The following is an 18,078-nucleotide window of genomic DNA, read 5'->3' as shown; positions in this document are numbered from 1 at the left end:
CTCTTTCCTGCTTATGCAGGGGGTCGGACTCGATGATCTATTGAGGTCCCTTCCGACCCTAGCATCTATGAATCTATGAATCTATGAATCTATGAACCTAAACAGATCATCAAGTGTTACCCCCTGCCTTGGACAGGAATGGATGCTGGGGTCATATGATCCCAGTCAGATGTCTATTCAGCTTCCTCTTAAAGACCCCCAAGGTAGGAGTGAGCACCACTTCCCTTGGAAGTTGGTTCCAGGTCCCAGCCACCCTAACCATAACATTATGCCTCCTCATGTTTAGCCGAACCTGCTTTCTATCTACTTCTGGCCATTATTCCTAGGTACCCTAGGCGGTGCCTGGGGAAACAGGGCATGTCCTATTCCCTGCTGATCTCCCCTGGTGAATTTGTAGATGACCACCAGATCCCCCCATAGCCTTCTCTTGTGAAGGCTGAATAGGTTCAGGCCCTCTAGTCTCTCTTCATATGGCCTGCTCTGCTGTCCCCGATCATGCAAGTGGCCCTCCTCTGGACCCTCTCAATGCTAACCACATCTCTCTTGAAGTGCAGCGCCCAAAACTGGATGCAGTACTCTAACTGCATCCTGACCAATGCTGCATAGAGTGGGAGGTATCACCTCCCTGGACCTGCTTGTAATGCATCTGTGGATGCATGACAAGGTGTGGTTATCCTTACTGACAGCTTCCTTGCGTTGGCAGCTCATGTTCAGCCTGGAGTCAACAACAACTCCAATGTGCCTTTCCACCTCTGTGCTGATTAGAAGGGTGTTCCCCAGCCTATAGGTGTGTTGCTGGTTCCTTCTCCCTAGATGCAGCATCTTGCACTTGTCCGTGTTGAATTCCATCCTGTTCTTATCTGTCCACCTCTGCAACCTGTCCAGATATAGATGGATTCTGTCCTTCCCTTCTGGCATGTCCACCTCGCCCCACATCTTGATGTCATCAGTGAACCTGGACAACTTGCTTTGCACCCCCCTCATCCAAGTCGTTGATAAAGACATTGAACAGTATGGGCCCGAGGACTGAGCCCTGGGGAACCCCACTGCCCGCATCTCTCCAGGTCAAAAACGACCTGTCCACCACCACTCTCTGTGCATGACCGTACAGCCAATTAGCCACCCATCTGACTGTGCAGGCAACAATTCCAAAGTCACCTAGTTTTTTTTATGAGAATAGGTGAGAGATAGTGTCAAAGTCCTTCTCAAAGTCCAGGAAGACGACATCCACTCCCACACCTTCATCCAAGGACTTTGTGACCCAATCGTAAAAGGAAATAAGGTTAGTCTGACAGAATCTTCCCTTAATGAACCCTTGTTGGTTCCCCCTGAGCATGAACTTCCCTGATGGTCCCTTGCAGATGTGCTCCTTGATAATTTTCTCAAAGATCTTCCCCAGGACTGATGTAAGACTGACAGGCCTATAATTACCTGGGTCCTCCTTTCTCCCTTTCTTGTAATGAGAACCACATTGGCCTTTTTCCAGTCACCTGACCAGAGCTCCATGAGTGCCCATATAGCTGTGCCAGAGGCCCTGCAATGATCTCCGCCAATTCCCTCAGCACCCTTGGATGAAGAGCATCTGAGCCTGCTGATTTGAAAACAACCAGCCTTTCCAGAAGTTCCCTATGTCATGCCTAACCTTGGGCCTGGCGGTGCCTCCCCTGAGTCTTTCTGTATTCCCAGTGAGGCAGATGTCCCGGTCCCAGCTCAGAAAAATGGAGGCAAAGAATTTGTTAAAGAGGTCTGCTTTTTCATTTGCAGCAATAACCAGATTGCCAAGTGCATCCTGGAGGGGCCTTATGTTACCCGGTGCCACCTTCTTGCTCCCTGTGCATTTGAAAAAGGACTTTTTGTTATCTGTAATCTTGGTCACTAGGCCCAGTTCCATCTCATCCTTGGCCTTCCTACCAGCCGCCCTACAGCCTTGAGCAATGGAGGTGTGATCCTCTTTGGTAATAACCCCTTGCTTCCATCGGATATACACCTCCTTTTTAGCCCTCAGGCATTCCTGAATGCCTTTATTGAGCCATGGGGGCTTTTTAGCACTCTTACCTCCCTTGGTATGCATTGGGACTGACTCTCTTTGGGCTTGAGGAACAGCCACCCGTCTTGGACTCCCATCTCCCTGAAACTTTGGGATCCCAACGCCTCTCGTACTAGTCTCCTTAACTCAATGAAGTCAGCCTTTCTGAAGTCAAGGACTTCCGCCTTACTGCTAGCCCTTGACACCCTGCGCTAGATAGTGAATTCCAGCAGGCAAGGCTTGTTATTGCCTGAGTGGCCGAGAATCCGCAATTCCCTCACCAGGTCATCGCCTGTGGCAAGGACCAGGCCCAGCAGGGCATTTCCCCTGCTGGGACTGTGCACCTCCTGAGTTAGGTGGAGGTCCTATATCTTGGCTAGGAATCTACATGAGTGGCCAGACCTAGCTGACTGCTCTTCCCAGCAAATGTCTGGGTAGCTCAGGTCACCCATAACTACCACATCTCTTGACTTGACAGCCTCCACGAGCTGTCCTAAAAATTCCTGGTTCAGCTTTTCCCCCCGTTGGGTGGTCTGTAATAGACACCCACCGTTAAGTCCCTTTCCCCATGATCCCCTTGTATTCTTACCCAGAGCACCTCAGTCAGCCCCTCTTCTGACCCCATCTTGCTCATCGATGACGTGTATTGCTCCTTGACATAGAGCACTACACCCCCTTCTTTTCTCCCCGCTCTGTCCTGCCTGTACAGCCTGTAGCCCTTAATATCTACTGCCCAATCGTGAGTAGAATCCCACCAGGTTTCTGTGAGCCCTACTATGTCTGGATTTATGATAGCTAGCAGGAGGGCGAGCTCCTCCTCTGCCTTCTGTCAGAACACTTCTTCACACTCTGATTGGCTGTTTGTCAGCCAATCAGGGTGTCAATAAAGCATTACAGCTAGACAGGCAGACAGACAGACAGACAGATTTAGGCTTTTATAATATTAGAATTCTAGAATCAAACCACTACCAATTTGGCTCGAAACCAAAATAGTCGAAGATCAAAAAAACAGAGTAAAAAAGAAATATTAAAAGTGCAGCAGGCAAAGAAGCAACACCTACCTACCTTTAAGGATTTTTTTGTTTTTTTGTTTAAAGGGCTTGATCACATAAGATGCTGAGCAGCCTCTAGTATTACTTACATCATGAATTTATTATTAACTCCAGCTAACAGAACTTTCAATGAATTTCTACACCATATGTTGCAGCATCATAATTTACAGTTTTAATGCTTCCCTTCTTTATTTCACAGTTGCATTTTATTCAAATTATTAGAACACAACAATACTAATATTTCAAACAGCATTTTAAATAAGTTTAAAAGAAACTGAACCTGATGAGAGAAATTCTGCTAACAAAAAGAAGGATCAGATCAACAGCAAATTTAGTAGTTTCACAAAGAAATGTTAAATAGATATTTTCATACTTACATAAATACTTTAAAAAAATGTTTAAAGCATTTTCATTCAGTAACACAATGGCATCTTTTTTGCTAGATTATTAGTAAATGAACACCATATTATATAGTTTTCCAGAAGAAGTGAACAGCCCTGAAGTGCCCTAGAGAGAGAAAAAATGTATATATGTTTTTGAAGCACCTTTTTGATTTCCTACCCACTATGGAATGCAGGTAATAACAAGTCTGAAACTAGTTTAGTAGCACCCAAAGGTTTATATACATTCACAAGTTATATGAACTGCCCTTTTCACAGCACTGATTATTTCCGATTAAATGAAATATCATCCAAAAAAATTAAAGTTTGTGTTTAGTTTCATTTTCTGTCATGAGCATTTTTTTCTGTAATTTCTGTTCTCATGATTTTGAATTGTTCAGTGGGGTCACCTTGGGTTTTGTTTCTAATCTTCTTTTCTTTATTGAAGCCCCCCCAACTATATGTTTCTTATCATTTATTTTGCACATTGATCAGTCTTGTATCTAAATTTTCCACTTATTACTCACAACACATTCTTGCCATGGTATTTCCCAAATTGCTCAACACATTGCATTCCTCGTCTTATTCCATTTTACGTCACACACCAAAAGGTTTATAGATGAAATCCTAACTCCACTGGTTTTTTGCCATTGATTATAATGGGGCCAGGATTTCATCCATTATGAACACAGAAAGAGAGGCTTGCATTCTTTCTCTTCTGTTCCCTAACAATTTGGCCCATAAAAACTTTTTGTCCCATGATTATCGCTACTCTATATGCTTATATTTTTGCTTTTTGTTATAATTCTGTAGTAACTATTCTCTTCCCTTAAATTCTAATTCATTTTAAAGTTCTCTCTAATAAGATTTCTGTCTGGAAATCAGACTGTTGAATTTTTGTTATTGTTGACTGGTGTCCTACCATCAAAGCTGTTTTATGGTGAAAAAAATCCCTGCACTCTCCAAGATAATTATGTTAGGAGGATCAACTTTTAGATGCATACTCTGTCCTTTCTTTTCCTTTATGTTTATCTGAGTCACCTATCCTGTCATTCTTGTTTAATCTGTGTTCAGTACTCCAGAGAAAGAAAACCACCCAGATGTTGTTTATAGGTGTACACCTGCCACTTAGTGAATTTAATACAATACTATTTGTTTGTATAGTAGTACAAGGAGATTCTTTAGTTATCCAAAATATTTCCTGTTACCAAAGAATTGACTGACAGTACTATCCCCAACAGAAGTGAAATAAAACAATTATATCAAAAGAATTAGAAGACCATTATCAAGACTGTAAAGACAAGCACAAAAAAGTTAGAAAATATAAGAGTGAAGGTTGCCTATACCACCTTGAATTGGCTTTTCTGTATATGTATTTTATAATATGTTTATATTACAAGATCAAATGAGATTTCTTAGAAGGAATCCTCCCACAGTCTGTGAACAAAATGGACAGCACTGATGTTATGAAAAGATATGCAGTAATTATTTTTTCTTTCAGTATGTAGCTTGTGCTATAACTCTTATCTGAGCACATCATTAATATTTTGTCATACGTGTTCCTAGGGTTCTCACCACTGTGTTACCTGGGGGCTATAGACTGGGGCTGTACGAAATTTCACCAAGTGTTTCATTTCGAAACTATTTTGACGCGTTTCAAGCCCCATGGAGCTCAGCCCGGTGGCAGGAGATGGAGTGCAGCCCTGGTTCTGCTGTCCTGGGGCTGCGGAGCCACTCAGAGTGCAGCTCAGCAGCAGAAGGCGGGCAGAGCTGGTGCTGCACTCTGCTTTCCGCCACGGGGCTGAGCTCCATGGGGCTGCAGAGCTGCTCGGAGCTCAGCCCGGGAGTGGGGGGGCAGAGCATGGCCCCGGCTCTGCCCACCTCTCGCCACTGGGCTGAGCTCCATGGGGACAGTTAGCATTTTATATGTTAAAAAGCAAATAAAAATAATTGATTATGTTAACATATTGACACTATGCATGTCATTTGCAGGTTTTAAACTTTTAGATCCATCACATACTTGAAATCATTGAATAAATTACAGCAGTAGTTGGTTGTTATCTTCTTTATGAATTAAAGAGAATGGGATGCTTTGCCAGTGAATTTCACAGATACTTGCTGACAGCAGAGGAAGGAATGATGAGACTCGGGAGATCTCAGGCAGTGGAGGGGGATGTTCTTTAACAGGCTCAAACTCAGCTGCCTATTCCTCCAAATTAACCACTTCTGTGAATCTCTTCCAAACTGTCCCCATGCTATCTCTTTGCCCTAATCCACATCCCTAAAGCTTTCCATCCTAATCACAGTGTCCCTGACTTCCTGGTCTGCCATGCTGCATCCTCTGTTCCAGTTCTAGTCCCCATCCCCCTCCAACCCTGAATCCTAGTCAGCTTGTCCAACAATATCTATTCCACTTTACAGGTCTGATTTGCTTTCTTTTTTCTCTAGTCCCTCAGTTACATTCAGTAATCTCAATGGTTCCTAGTTTCATCTCTCTCCCGGCCTTCTCATCCAATTTCTGAGTCCTATCTTAACTTCTTTCCACAGTCTCCTTGCTCAGCCAGTCCCAGCCTGCCTCACACATCCCCCATCTCTCAATGTCTTGGTCTTCCATTTCCTCACTAGATCCCCTAGTGATTTTGATTCACTAATCCTGACTTCTTACCTAGTCTGTCCCAGTTTCTACCATTGGCTTCTCAGTCAACCTGAATCCCATCACCGGCTTAGCTCAATGGTTCCTAGTTTTCTGTATCTTCCTCACTCAGCTCCTGGTCTCAACTAGTCTCTCTTACTCACTGACAGATTCCAACTCTGTCTCCTTGCCTCAGTCCACTCCTTTGATCCACTACCTCCATGGTTGGCTCTTGTTCCTTCTGCATTAAAATAAGATGAAGGTTCCTCTTGATAGGGACTGGTGAGGGTGGGGGCATGAAGGGAAGCAGTTCCTCAGATCCCAGAAAAAAGTTTTGCCATCAGTTTTGTTCTTCAAACCCTGTAGTGAACCCAGCTTAGGCTGAAGCACCTTTGAATTCCAGTTCTAACCCAGAGTTGGATCATAGCAATACAAATAAGCTCTTCCATAGGTGTAGGTCTGAAACTCAGCAAATCTCTAAAGAACACATAAAAACTGCAATTTTGCAAACATTTAGAACTTGGCATTTCAAAAAAATTTGCCCAAATTTGCCCAAACATTACATTCAATGGAAATAAGGGTCCTATAATGGAATGTGATGGGCAGACTTAATAGCCCTGCTTGTGAGACAGAAATTAGTAGTATCTCAAAGATATGGCATCTGATCTTGTATATGCCTCACAGCTTAACTTTTGGCACACAAGAAATCTATCCTGGAACAGGTTATAATAAAATTCCAGAGATATGAAAAAAGTAGGGACTAGAGCACATCCTACATGAAGTTTATTTCATATCCCACTACATTTTCATTAAGCAAAAATATGATCTATATCATCTTACAACATTGGCGGTATGAGTTATATACACAGCATGCATTTTGAATTGTAGCATATGTACAGAATATTCACAATTTAAACAAAAGAAATTTAACTGAACTTTATAATTTTACCATATCCATTAGCATGGTATAGGAACTTATTCATAACATTTTATATTTATAAAGGTCTTTTAGCATCTGAAGCATCGCAAATCATTTTTATAAACAGTATGTGTGTGCATGCATGTATGCGTGTGTGTGTGTGTGTGTGTGTGTGTGCACGTGTACCTGTATCAGGTCACCTGATGAAGAATATCTTGCATTCGAAAGCATGTCTAACTCTACCCCAACTATGTAATTGGTCCAATAAAAGATATCACCTCGAGAAATCCTTGCCTTTCATATCATTCCTGGACCATCATGGCTACAACATCACTTTTACACTACCATAACATGTATCTACACACACATACATTATAAAAAATATTTGGATTCATGTGTATGTATCTATATATGGTCATATTATATTACACACATAAACGCATACACATATTACACATACAAGTATCTTTCCTTATACTGTACTGCTGCATCTCTAGCACCTTTTTAGGAATCTACACTGGATTCAATGGAGTTTTGCTGTTCACTTTAGACCCATTTCTACTGTCATTGAACAGTACATTGTAACACTGCACAGCTGTTTAGGAGATGAAATAGACAGCTACTGTATCCAGCTGGGATTGTATTGTTAATCTTTATCAAAAAGTGCATGTGAGCTTTTTTTGAACTCCACTTCATCAACCTCTTGGATACTAAAAATCACGGACTAAATATATTGGATTTATGACACATTATAACCTGCCTGACATCCGACTCCCCAGGTATCTCTCCACTATTCATCCCCCTTATCTCTCTTTCTCCACCCCAACCTGTCTCTTACCCATTGACTCCTCAATCTACATTTTCAGTGACTGCCTGTCTTGTATTTGTACCAGCCCAGCCCCTGGCTTCTTTACTTTTTATTCCATCCAGGAAGAGCACACACCAACTGCTGAAACTTCCTTGGCCTGATGAAGGGTTTTCGAACCTGAAAGCTTGCTTAATAATTGTTTTCCAACTATTTAAGTTGGTGTAATAAAAGATAGCAGATTCACCCAAAGAACCTTGTTTGCCTATGTCCTTAGACCAACAACCTACACCCCACCTCCCCCGTGAGCTTTTTACATATTCATGGCCATACTGGAGAAAGAGCCTTATGGTACCTTGCACCTAAAAAACATACGAGAGTCCTGAAAGGTTAATTCTTCAGTTTGAGGCCAAATACTGTGCATCTGATTATGGAAAAAAAACATAGCTATTTGAAAATGTATTTGTTGAAAGTAAAATGTATTTCCTTCACAGAGAAATTCAAGTACTCAAGCTCTGTAAGGGAGAAGGGCAGGGGTACTGAAAAAGCTGTGGAGAAGAAAAGCACATAATTAAACCCCCAAGCTTAGACTATTGAGATACAGTACTGCCTCCCCACAGCTGCTGCTTCAGTCAGTGACTGCTATCTCATCTCACAGTCCTATTCTAGAGGAATTTATTTTAGAGGTCAGAAGGTTTCTCAATCTTTCCTAATCTTAGCATTAAGTCAAAGAAGACCCCAATCTGTGTGCCTGTGGTGCAACATAAAGGATAATTGTAATAATGTGCTTAAACAGGCCCTCCAGGCAACAGGAACTGGACTGAGAGTTAATTTTGCATAGAGTTAAACATTAAGAAGTTTTGGATGTTATTTATGTAAAACACAGTTGAAAAACTGTTCTCTGTAGTATTACTATGATCTGGTCCCCAAACTTTCTGAGCACCCCTGCCCTATTGGGTAGGGTCTGAAAGAATCAGGTACTTGGTATTTAAAAAAATATGACTTTGCTCATAATTTACTGTGGTTAGTATTTATCAGTACTGAACCAGTAACTTCCAGTAAGTCTCAACAATGCTAACAGTGACAATCATTACAAAACACTTTTGTATTCCCTGCATCTCTCATCCTCCATGACTACAGTACTCTGTCTCATGATTTTTTTCAGTTCAGAATAATGGCATATTTTTGTTTTAATGGATCTGAAAAAAATGTATGCAAATTACTTATTCTCACAAGAGAAAGTTGGCAGAATCCTGGATTTCAGAGCAGAGTTCAGTTACCAAACAATGTATTTGAAAGCTTGTAACCTGGCTGTAATAATATCCTACAAAGCAGTGCTATTTCATTCTAAATTGCCATATTTACAAGAATTGACTGGATTAGCTCAAAGATGAACGGAATGTCCCTTGGGAATCCCAAACTGGGGATTTTAAATCCACTCATCTGCCCCACAAAAAATCTAAGACAGGCAATTTAAACCCTGATTCTCAAGATACCAGAAGAATAAGTTTTCTTTCTTTAAGTCAGAACAGATCCCTACATTACACAATACTACTTTGTCCTTTGACTTCAGTGGGAATGCTTATGGTTTTTAGTAGTATGGGCCAGATTATGAGGCCCCTATGTAAAACGAAAATCACCTTACTACTTCCTTGAGCTGCTCAGTGAAATAAATCAGACAATTTGAGGAGTGAGGTAGACAGTATTTCTAACCCTAAAGTTTCTAATTATATGAGTTAGGCCCCCTAAAATCATGTGATTGTTTTAAGAACCAGGACATGCTTGTGTGAAATAATGTTAGGTTCTTTTTACTTTTCTGCCAAATTATGCACGTTTAGGGCACATTGAGCTCATATTTTTTGCCAGCTTTATTCTGCCACCAAAGGGTTACACTTAAAATTTTTTTGAAACCTATGGTTCCACTAAAAATTCTCATTTTTAGGAACTTGAATAAAAAGCCAAAAATACAGTGAAACTGATGAAAAAAATCTGAGAGGTAGATACAATTTAATATGAGTAAGCAGCACCTGGCTTTTAATAGTGCTTGGTACGACTAACTGAAACCAGAGAGTCTTTGTTCCTCTGCTGAGGGTGTTACATGGTAATTTTGGGTGGCTCTTGGAGCTCTTAGCACTTGGATTACCCACTAATTAACATGTGAAACCAGTTTTAAGCAGTCCTTATGCAGCTCAAAGTTATACCACTCAAGGGCAGAATTACTGCTGATCTGTGTTACCCAGTTTATATTAGGGCCTTGTTACATGTTGTACTTTGAGCCCCACAAATGTTGACTGTCCTAGTTAGAGGGGCTGGGGGTAACTGGGAGAGGCCTGGGGGGCAAAGGGGAAGCCCAGAATGTGGGGCAGAGGTGGATTCTTACCTTTCAGGTCTCCAGGCCCCTTGTGACTACTTCAATCCCAAACTAGTGCTAACAATGATCAACATTTGAGCAGCATACAGTATAAGGCAGGGGGGTATGCATACCCCCGGGGATACTTGGAAAGGTGGTAGGGGTTATGCATGGGCCGGTGGGAATAGAGCACTGCCACCTACCACCCTGCGCTGCTGCCTCCCAAGAGCAGGGCCGGTGCAGGAGGGCCAGAGTAGTGGCTCCCCTCTGTAGAGAGAGAGAGGGCTGGATGCAGGGGGCAGAAGGGGCGGATGCTGTAGGGGGAAGCTCACATGTGGTGGCCACCACTGCCATATCGACCACCTCTCGCAGCTGCTGCGTGCAAGTCCTGCCCAGCTCTGCATCCGGCTGCTGCCACCCCACACCCGCTCTCCACTCTATGTCCAGCTGCTGCCACCAGAAGGGGCACACTCCTTAAAAAAGGTTGAAAACCCCTGGTGTAAGGTATAACAAGGCCATGAGTTTGAACTAATAAGCATGACAATGGAGTGGATCAATCTATATTTGTACCAAGAAATGTGATTGATTTTTGCATTGGTTGAGAACAAGTTCCTGACATTTCCTGAAAATGCTTGTCTCTAGAACCAGCTCATGGAGACATATGGAGAACAAATGCAAAAGAGTGGCTTTCCTGTTATCCTGGCTCTAGCTGGCCCAATCTGGGAGTTATAGCAGTTTGGAGGGTTTTTCTTCTCTGCTAAAAAATTATGTTTTTTACTTTGGAGTAATGTATATGTATTAGCTATCACAAGGTAAGAATACAACGAAGACTTGGCACAACTAAAAAGCTTGGTTTGTTTTCGTATAGTTTCTGTACATTTGTTACTCTAAAGTAAAACCATACTTTAACAGTAGTACAAACAAGTTTCACCTCACCCTACAAACATGGGATTGGGTCAAAAGGCTGCCACTGGCGGTGTTATTAAAAATGGTTTTGTTCTGTAAATGCATACACAGACTATGGTTCCTGGGGAAAGACATTGGAGACTGGTATCCTGGCCCATGTCTACACAGAAATATTGTCCCTTCTTGTGACCATTTTTCTTAGGGATGTGATTTAAAAAAAAAAAGTGACAACCCCCAACCGAGGCTGCATTTTTATTGAAGCAAGGCCTTATTCTGAGAATAAATGCATTAAGAACTGTGATTTATGGCACATTATAACCTGCCTGACATCTGATATCTCCAGGTAACCTCTAAATTTTACCAGCTCCAGTATATCTCTAGGTCAACGTTCCCGGTTTTCCCCCTCCACATCTACCTGCCTCAGACCTATTGTCTCCCATCCCCTCTGATCTTCCCTGCTACACATTTGCATTTTCACAGACCTGCATTTGGCATATAGACTTCCAAACTCCCCAGGAGAATGGAAACACTCCAGCAGCCTCTCCCTATGCCTGAAGAAGGGTGTTTGTGCCCAACAGCTTGCAAAGAACAGTTTTTTCCAACTATTTAGTTGGTCTAATAGAAGATATCACATTTATCCAAAGAATCATGTCTTCCTTAACAGCTGTTGAATCAGTGTGCTAGAGGCGATATCTTTTATTAGACCAACTGGACAGTTGCAATTTTTTTTGTTCAGTCAGTCTAATAAAAGATATTGCCTCTGCTGACTGCTTGTAATTTTAGAGCAACACAACTACAAACATTATCCCTTAAGGACTGTGAGGCACTTACACTATGGTAATATGGGTCATGTACATAGGATAGATCTTGTGGCATGGCCTGTTTTTTTGCAATAGGCTGTAGCCCTTACACTGCTGATGGATTATAGTCTTTTAACTGCACAGTCTAGTTGTAATGAACCAATGTTGTGTAGGCAGGTCCTTGGGATTCCCATTTTGGTGTTTTTACTTTGGAATAGTTTCTGTGCATCTATTACTTTAAAGTCAAATTGTATTTACAGGGTGCATCTATACATTCATTAGTGTGCCTTAGCATTTAGTTTAGTATTCGCTTAAAAAAATAATAACTAAATGCACAGTACCTAGAGTTATTGTGCAGTAGTGCCGTATCATGGTTTTTTAGTGACATTTACAGCGAATTAGCCTAATAAAACTGCACAGCCAGCTATTAGCACGGTTTGTGTAGATTTCATAGACATTAGGGCTGGAAGGGACCTTGTAAGGCCATTGGATCCAACCCTCTACCTCAGGGGCAGGAAGTCAAAGGATCCCAGGAAGATAAGCATCCAAATGCTTCTTGAAGGTGTCCAGAGTAGGTGCTTGCACCACCTTTGGCGGCAGTCTGTTCCAGGCCTTGGAGGCTCGGACAGTAAAGCAGTTCTTCCTTATGTCCAGCTTGAAACAATCTTGGAGGACTTTGTGACCATTGGACCTTGTCATCCCCTGGGGTACTCTGGTGAACAGCCGTTCCCCCAGATCCTGATGCACACCCCGATGTACTTATAGGCTGCCACTAACTCACCCCGAGCCTGCGCATTTCCAGGCTGAAGAGTCCCATAGTTCGCACCCTCTCTTCATAAGGCCTGTTCTGCCCTCTGATCATGCGCGTGGCTCTCCTCTGGACTCTCTCAAGCTTCTCCACATCCCTTTTAAATTGTGGAGCCCAGAACTGGATGCAGTACTCCAGCTGCAGCTTCACCAAGGCAAAAGTCCAGTCTGTACTCCAGCCACAGTCTCACCATAGATAGCAAAAGTCCAGGGTTTGGGGGGCAGCACTAATTCCACGGCATGCGCAGAGGAGGCCGAGGCTAAGCGCGCCTGCGTCGCCCCACGCAGAGCACAAAGAGAGTTGTGGTTCTCGTGCACTCAGCCCCCCCCAATAATATCTTCTCCCTCCGTCTCAGACTGTGAGGAGGCTCATGAGCAGTAAGTGGCTGGTGTAGACGAGACACTTTTACCTCACCCTAGAAACCCGGGATGAGGTCGAAAGGCTAGCACTCGCTCAGGAGTGGGTGGCTGATTCCTAGTGGGCACTTCCTCCCGGGGCTTTCTAGTGACCTCTTACAACACATCCTCCTCGTCTTCTCGTGAGCAACTGGCCGCCCCCGGCGGGTAGGTCCCCGCGGGCTTCTTCCGCCGGCCGCGGCCGGTGCGAGGCGCAGCCCCGCGCGGAGGAGCCCGGGGCCGCGGCGAGAGGCGAGAGGCCGCCGCCAGCCCGAGCCGCGGGAGCCAGGCCCGCCCCCCTGGCGGAGGCGGCGCGGGGCGAGGACACGGAGCGCGCACAAACTTTCCCCGGCGCGGTGGCTCGGTGCGTGGCCGTGCCCTGCCATGGCCTCCTGCGACCTGTCCCTTCTGTGCACCTCTGGCCTAGCCATCGCCACGGCGCTGCTGCTCTGGGCCGCCATCGGCAGGAGAAGGTAAAGGGCGGCGGGGAGAGGGCGCTCGCTCAGCCCGGGGCTGCGCTGTCCCGGCGGCGGGGAGAGCTGCTTCCCCGCGCGATCCGGGGGAGTGGCGGGGGCTGGGATTCCCGCCCCCCCCCCCCGCACCTTCCGCATCCCCTTCCCCGCCGAGATACTTTTAGAAACTCTTGCTGCGAGACAGGAGCCGATCGCGAAGCAGCTGCTGCCATTTCCACGGGGCTCCCCCCTTTCAGAGGTGGGAGCCGTGTCGGTCTAAAGCCATCTGCCTTTCTAAGATGGGGGTTTTGCAGTGCAAACCCTGATCCCTTCTGCAGATCCCGTGCCCCCTGTCGCCTTTTATTTTTTTTTACCGCGGATGCAGCGCCCCATGTTGCTCGCGGGGGCTTTGTTGGTGCCCGTGGCTGCGCGGCTCGTGCCTTTCCTCACACGGCTCCGTGGCACGTCCCCAGTCCCCGTCCTGACCCCAGCACATGCCCTCAGGTCACATGGCCAGGTGTCACCCCGCCGGCCCCAAGTGAGAGACCTGCCACAGCTCGTGTTGCAGAGCGATCCCTCGCCGGGGGGGGATGGGGATGCACTTCTGGATGGTCGGGGCCCCGGGGAGCCGCCTAACCACGAAAGCACGGCCCCTGCAAGAGGCGAGGGTTTGGATCCCGCGTGGCTGGGGTAGGCTCCGACAAGCTGCCAAATGCCTTGCCTGTACCTGCACGTCGGAAAAATGTGGCACACGCCCAAGCGTTGGGAAAAGGCTCATCCAGCATCAGCTCCGTGAATCTTTGCAATCCCCAGCCCTCACCAAAGAGAAGGGCATCCAAGAAACAGAGGTCAGGTGCTCTGCATGCGTGTTTGGTAACTCCAATGGGATGCTTCTTATCACACCTCGCTAGAGAAGCCGCGTTCATCTACATGCCAGAGACAGCAGGAAATAAATGTGACAAAAATGTAGTTACCTTTAGTTAGCACCTTGAGCGGGAGCTTTGCAAGTTGCACCTACCTAGCTGAGTTATAATATTGAGCCTTCCCTGTTCTTTGCCCTGGTGTGTAATGTATAATCAGAGAGGCTAAGAGGTCCTATGGCCTTTTCAGTTTGTCCTGTAGAACTGTAAATACATTATCATCTTTTTGAGTGAGTCACGGTGCACCAACGAAGATAATAATAACATGACCAATGAAATAGCATTTGCCTCACATTTTTTCTTTCCCTCTCCACTCTTGTAGTTTTTCTTGATTTTTACAGGTACCTGGCACATGTATGAGTTGGGCATGTGTTATAGGTGGAGGGTGGGGGGTGGGAATTCTTCTTTTGAGAGGAAATAAAGAAACAAAATAATATCCTCAGTATTTCTGTTGAGTTTTGCTTTTATATTAATATATAAAACCAATGTAAATATATAAATGACCTGACCTCTTATATTCATTTTTGGAAACTGTTAACAAGTGGTAGCAGCTTTCAAATAGTAATGCTGGAAATTGTCCTCTAGTGAATAAGTTCAGCACAGTATTGCTACAGACTTAAAGGGGGTGCTTGACCCCCAAACATTTGAGAACCATTGGTTTAAAGCAGTGGTGTTCAGTCCTTTTGGCCGGTGGGACAGATGGACAGCGCCCAATCCCTTCATGGGCCGGATCTAGCAAGGCCCCATCTGGCCATGCAGAGTGGGGAGGGGGCAGCCTGGTGCCAGTCCAGCCACATGGTGAAAGGGAGCTTGGACTAGTCCCAGCCTGGCCGTGTGAGGAGGGAGGGGTCGTGGCATGACCCAGCCCAGGCCTTGCTGGGTGGAGGGCAGGGGGGACATGACCTAACCCCACAGGGGGGAAGGCGTTATTGGCCTGGCTCCAATTTGGCTTTACAGCGGGAAGGCTGTGGCCTGGCTTTGGCCAGCCCCGTAGGACCTGGAATTTTGGCACTGGGGAGAGGTGGCATTACTGCCACTGCAGCCCGCTGCCAAATTTTGCAACCTGTGGGGATAACCACAGGCCAGATTCTAAGCACGGGTCACATTTGGCCTGCGGGCTGGAGATGGAGCATCCCTGGTTTAGAGGACCTGTTCCTTCTCTTAATAAAGGGACTGAGATTACTCCAACCTGGTTAAGTGGTCTTAACCAAGTAATCCCTCCTGCACACATGTCTCCGGGCACAGTTCCACAGGGCAGCATCCTCAGGCTCCTCGGACTCATTTGGGAGGCAGTGGGCACTGGCTGGTGCGCTCCGTTTGGAATCACACTCGCATCCCAGTTTTCTCTTTCTTCCTGTTATGGGAGGCTTATAGAGGCTCACTGTACCTGGGAAAACAAATTGACAGGAAGACAATAACGGGGAGAGTATATATACAGGGTTTAACTAAACGAATCTGTCCCTAGCACCTCTTCCCTTACAGCTTCCAGCATTTAGAGGCCTAGGAAGTCCTCTTTATACATCATTTAGAGATTACATAATCATTAACAGGTTTAATAGCACCTGATAAACCTATCTGGCCTATTCTCTTTTGAAACTGCTTAAATTGTGTCAGCCTTTACAATGTCTTATAGCAATATATTCCATATGTGTGAAAGAACTAACTGCCTTCAGTTTTAAAAAAAATCTGATTCCTAATAATTTATTTGGACCTATCCTACGAGGCCCTGGAAGTAGGACTCCCTACCTTCCTCAGCAGACAAAACTGCTCTCAGGTTAACAGAATTACTGTGAATTGAACTCGTTGATATTTAGACCAGCATCTAGAACACCAATATGAGTCACTGGAAAAAGCAAATAAAAAAAAATTGTCTTGCTAAATTACTGCAGTTCCCTCAATAGTGTGTCAATACAAGTGTAATATCTTGCTGCAACAAGTAAGTTTTTAAGTTTGACTTTTTCTCAAAGAGTTATGTGAGAAAATTGTGCTTGAATCTGTGAAAAAGGAGAGATGTGAGGCAGAGATGCCCAGCCATTTAGCACTGAATCAGAACTGGACACTGCTGGGACAAAGAACAAACCGTACAAAACCCCCATCTGTGGAGGCTCATATTTGTCTTTGACAAAAAGCTGAACAAGTCCATATTTTTTACAGCTTGTCTACATTAGAATATGTTGCTGCTTTAATTATGTTGGTGGTATAGAAATAGAGAACCCCCTCTAATATGGACTCAGTTGTAACAGTATGTAAGTGCTTTTTATCTAGTCTGCTTTATCCTGCTTCAGGAATTGCAATGGGTTATGCTGATACACGGCACCTTATCTGTATTTGCACTTGTTGGCAAAAAAAATTGCCTGTCTAAACAACGCATGCTGGTAAACCATTGCAGTGTAAGCCAGCCCTTTGATAAGGTTATCATGTCAGTAAAGTTTTACTGAATTGCTGAAGAAATGGAGCCAATGAGTTGAATATTCTGTGAAGTCTGTAATTGGCACAATCTCTGCAGTTACAGAGCATGGACTGGAATTTATATGTTTGGACGATGTCGGAAGCTTTCTCCAATAACTACGGTTCTTGGGAGTAGGTATTGCACCTTTATTTGAAGCTGCTGTATTGTTCAAAGTGGGCTGTGGAAAAAATCTTAGGAGGGAGCAATGGCCATGTTTTAATGAGATGCTTAAGGGTATACCTAAATTAAGTCCCATCATCATCACTGGGGCCTACAGGTGAGTTTCTATGTTTTGCTGATCCAGGACGGCTTCCTGAACCAGGATGGCTCAGTATTTGGAGGGGCCTGTTTCAAAACAGTAGTGGGTAAGACTGAAATGTTACTGAATTTAATTATTTTGCTGCTTGTTCATTTCTGTACTACTACTGGTGTTAGTCAGCCATAACAAGATTTCAGGATTAAGTAAATACACTTCATTATTAAATTATTTAAATATATTATTTGGCAACTGCATAAAAAGGAAAAGGGGGTTTCCCTTTTTATAAATATTTATCTTTTGAATGCCAGTGGCAATAATAATACAAAGAACTTTTTTTTTCATTCTTTGCCAAGGTTTAACGTCACGGTGCAGAAATAGAACCAGAACAAAAGTTTTCTTAATCAGGGGAAATATTTTAAGTTAAACTTCATTGTCAGATAGGGTTGCCTGCCTCCTGCATGCTACAGAAAATCTATCTCTTGGTAGGTAGGAGGAAAGGTTAATTTAAAGGGTTTGTTGGGGAAATTTTCTTGGCTCCAGAAAGAGCTCCTCCCTTCCTCAAAAGTTTTTCTAATAATAACAAAACCTGGTAGCACTTGCTAATGTATGTTTCTTTAGTGTATATTTTTAAGATAATTCCAATCTTTCTTCCCATTATTGAATTGGTGGTGTTGTTATTTCTAATTCTTTTTCAAACAGGTTTTCTTGACTGCAGACTGTTTGTCTAAGCTAAGAGGTTAGTACAGGGATGGGCAATTATTTCAGGTGGAGGGCCACTTACTGAGTTTTGGCAAGCCATCGAGGGCCTCATGACAGGCAGCCAGGGGCAGCTAAATATAAATTTTCTTAATTTTGGAGGGGCCCCATGGGCCGGATAGAATGGCCCGGTGGGCTACATCTGGCCCCTGGGTCTCCCTTTGCCCAC

General features: G+C 44.3%; 1 protein-coding gene across 1 annotated transcript in view; it reads left to right on the top strand.

Annotated features, from left to right (window-relative positions):
- The first annotated feature begins 6,672 nt into the window (after positions 1 to 6,672).
- The window catches only part of CYP7B1 (cytochrome P450 family 7 subfamily B member 1), a 190,971-nt gene continuing 179,565 nt past the window's right edge, over positions 6,673 to 18,078 (top strand). The window contains exon 1 of the mRNA XM_090040066.1: positions 6,673 to 13,546. Coding sequence (XP_089896192.1) covers positions 13,458 to 13,546 — 89 coding nt within the window. The 5' untranslated portion in view covers positions 6,673 to 13,457. The remainder of the gene's footprint in view (positions 13,547 to 18,078) is intronic.

Source organism: Crocodylus siamensis, chromosome 3 (genome assembly GCF_052110815.1).
Source record: "Crocodylus siamensis isolate JL-2025a chromosome 3, ASM5211081v1, whole genome shotgun sequence".
Lineage (NCBI taxonomy): Eukaryota > Metazoa > Chordata > Crocodylia > Crocodylidae > Crocodylus > Crocodylus siamensis.
This window is presented reverse-complemented; position numbering and strand designations above follow the sequence as displayed.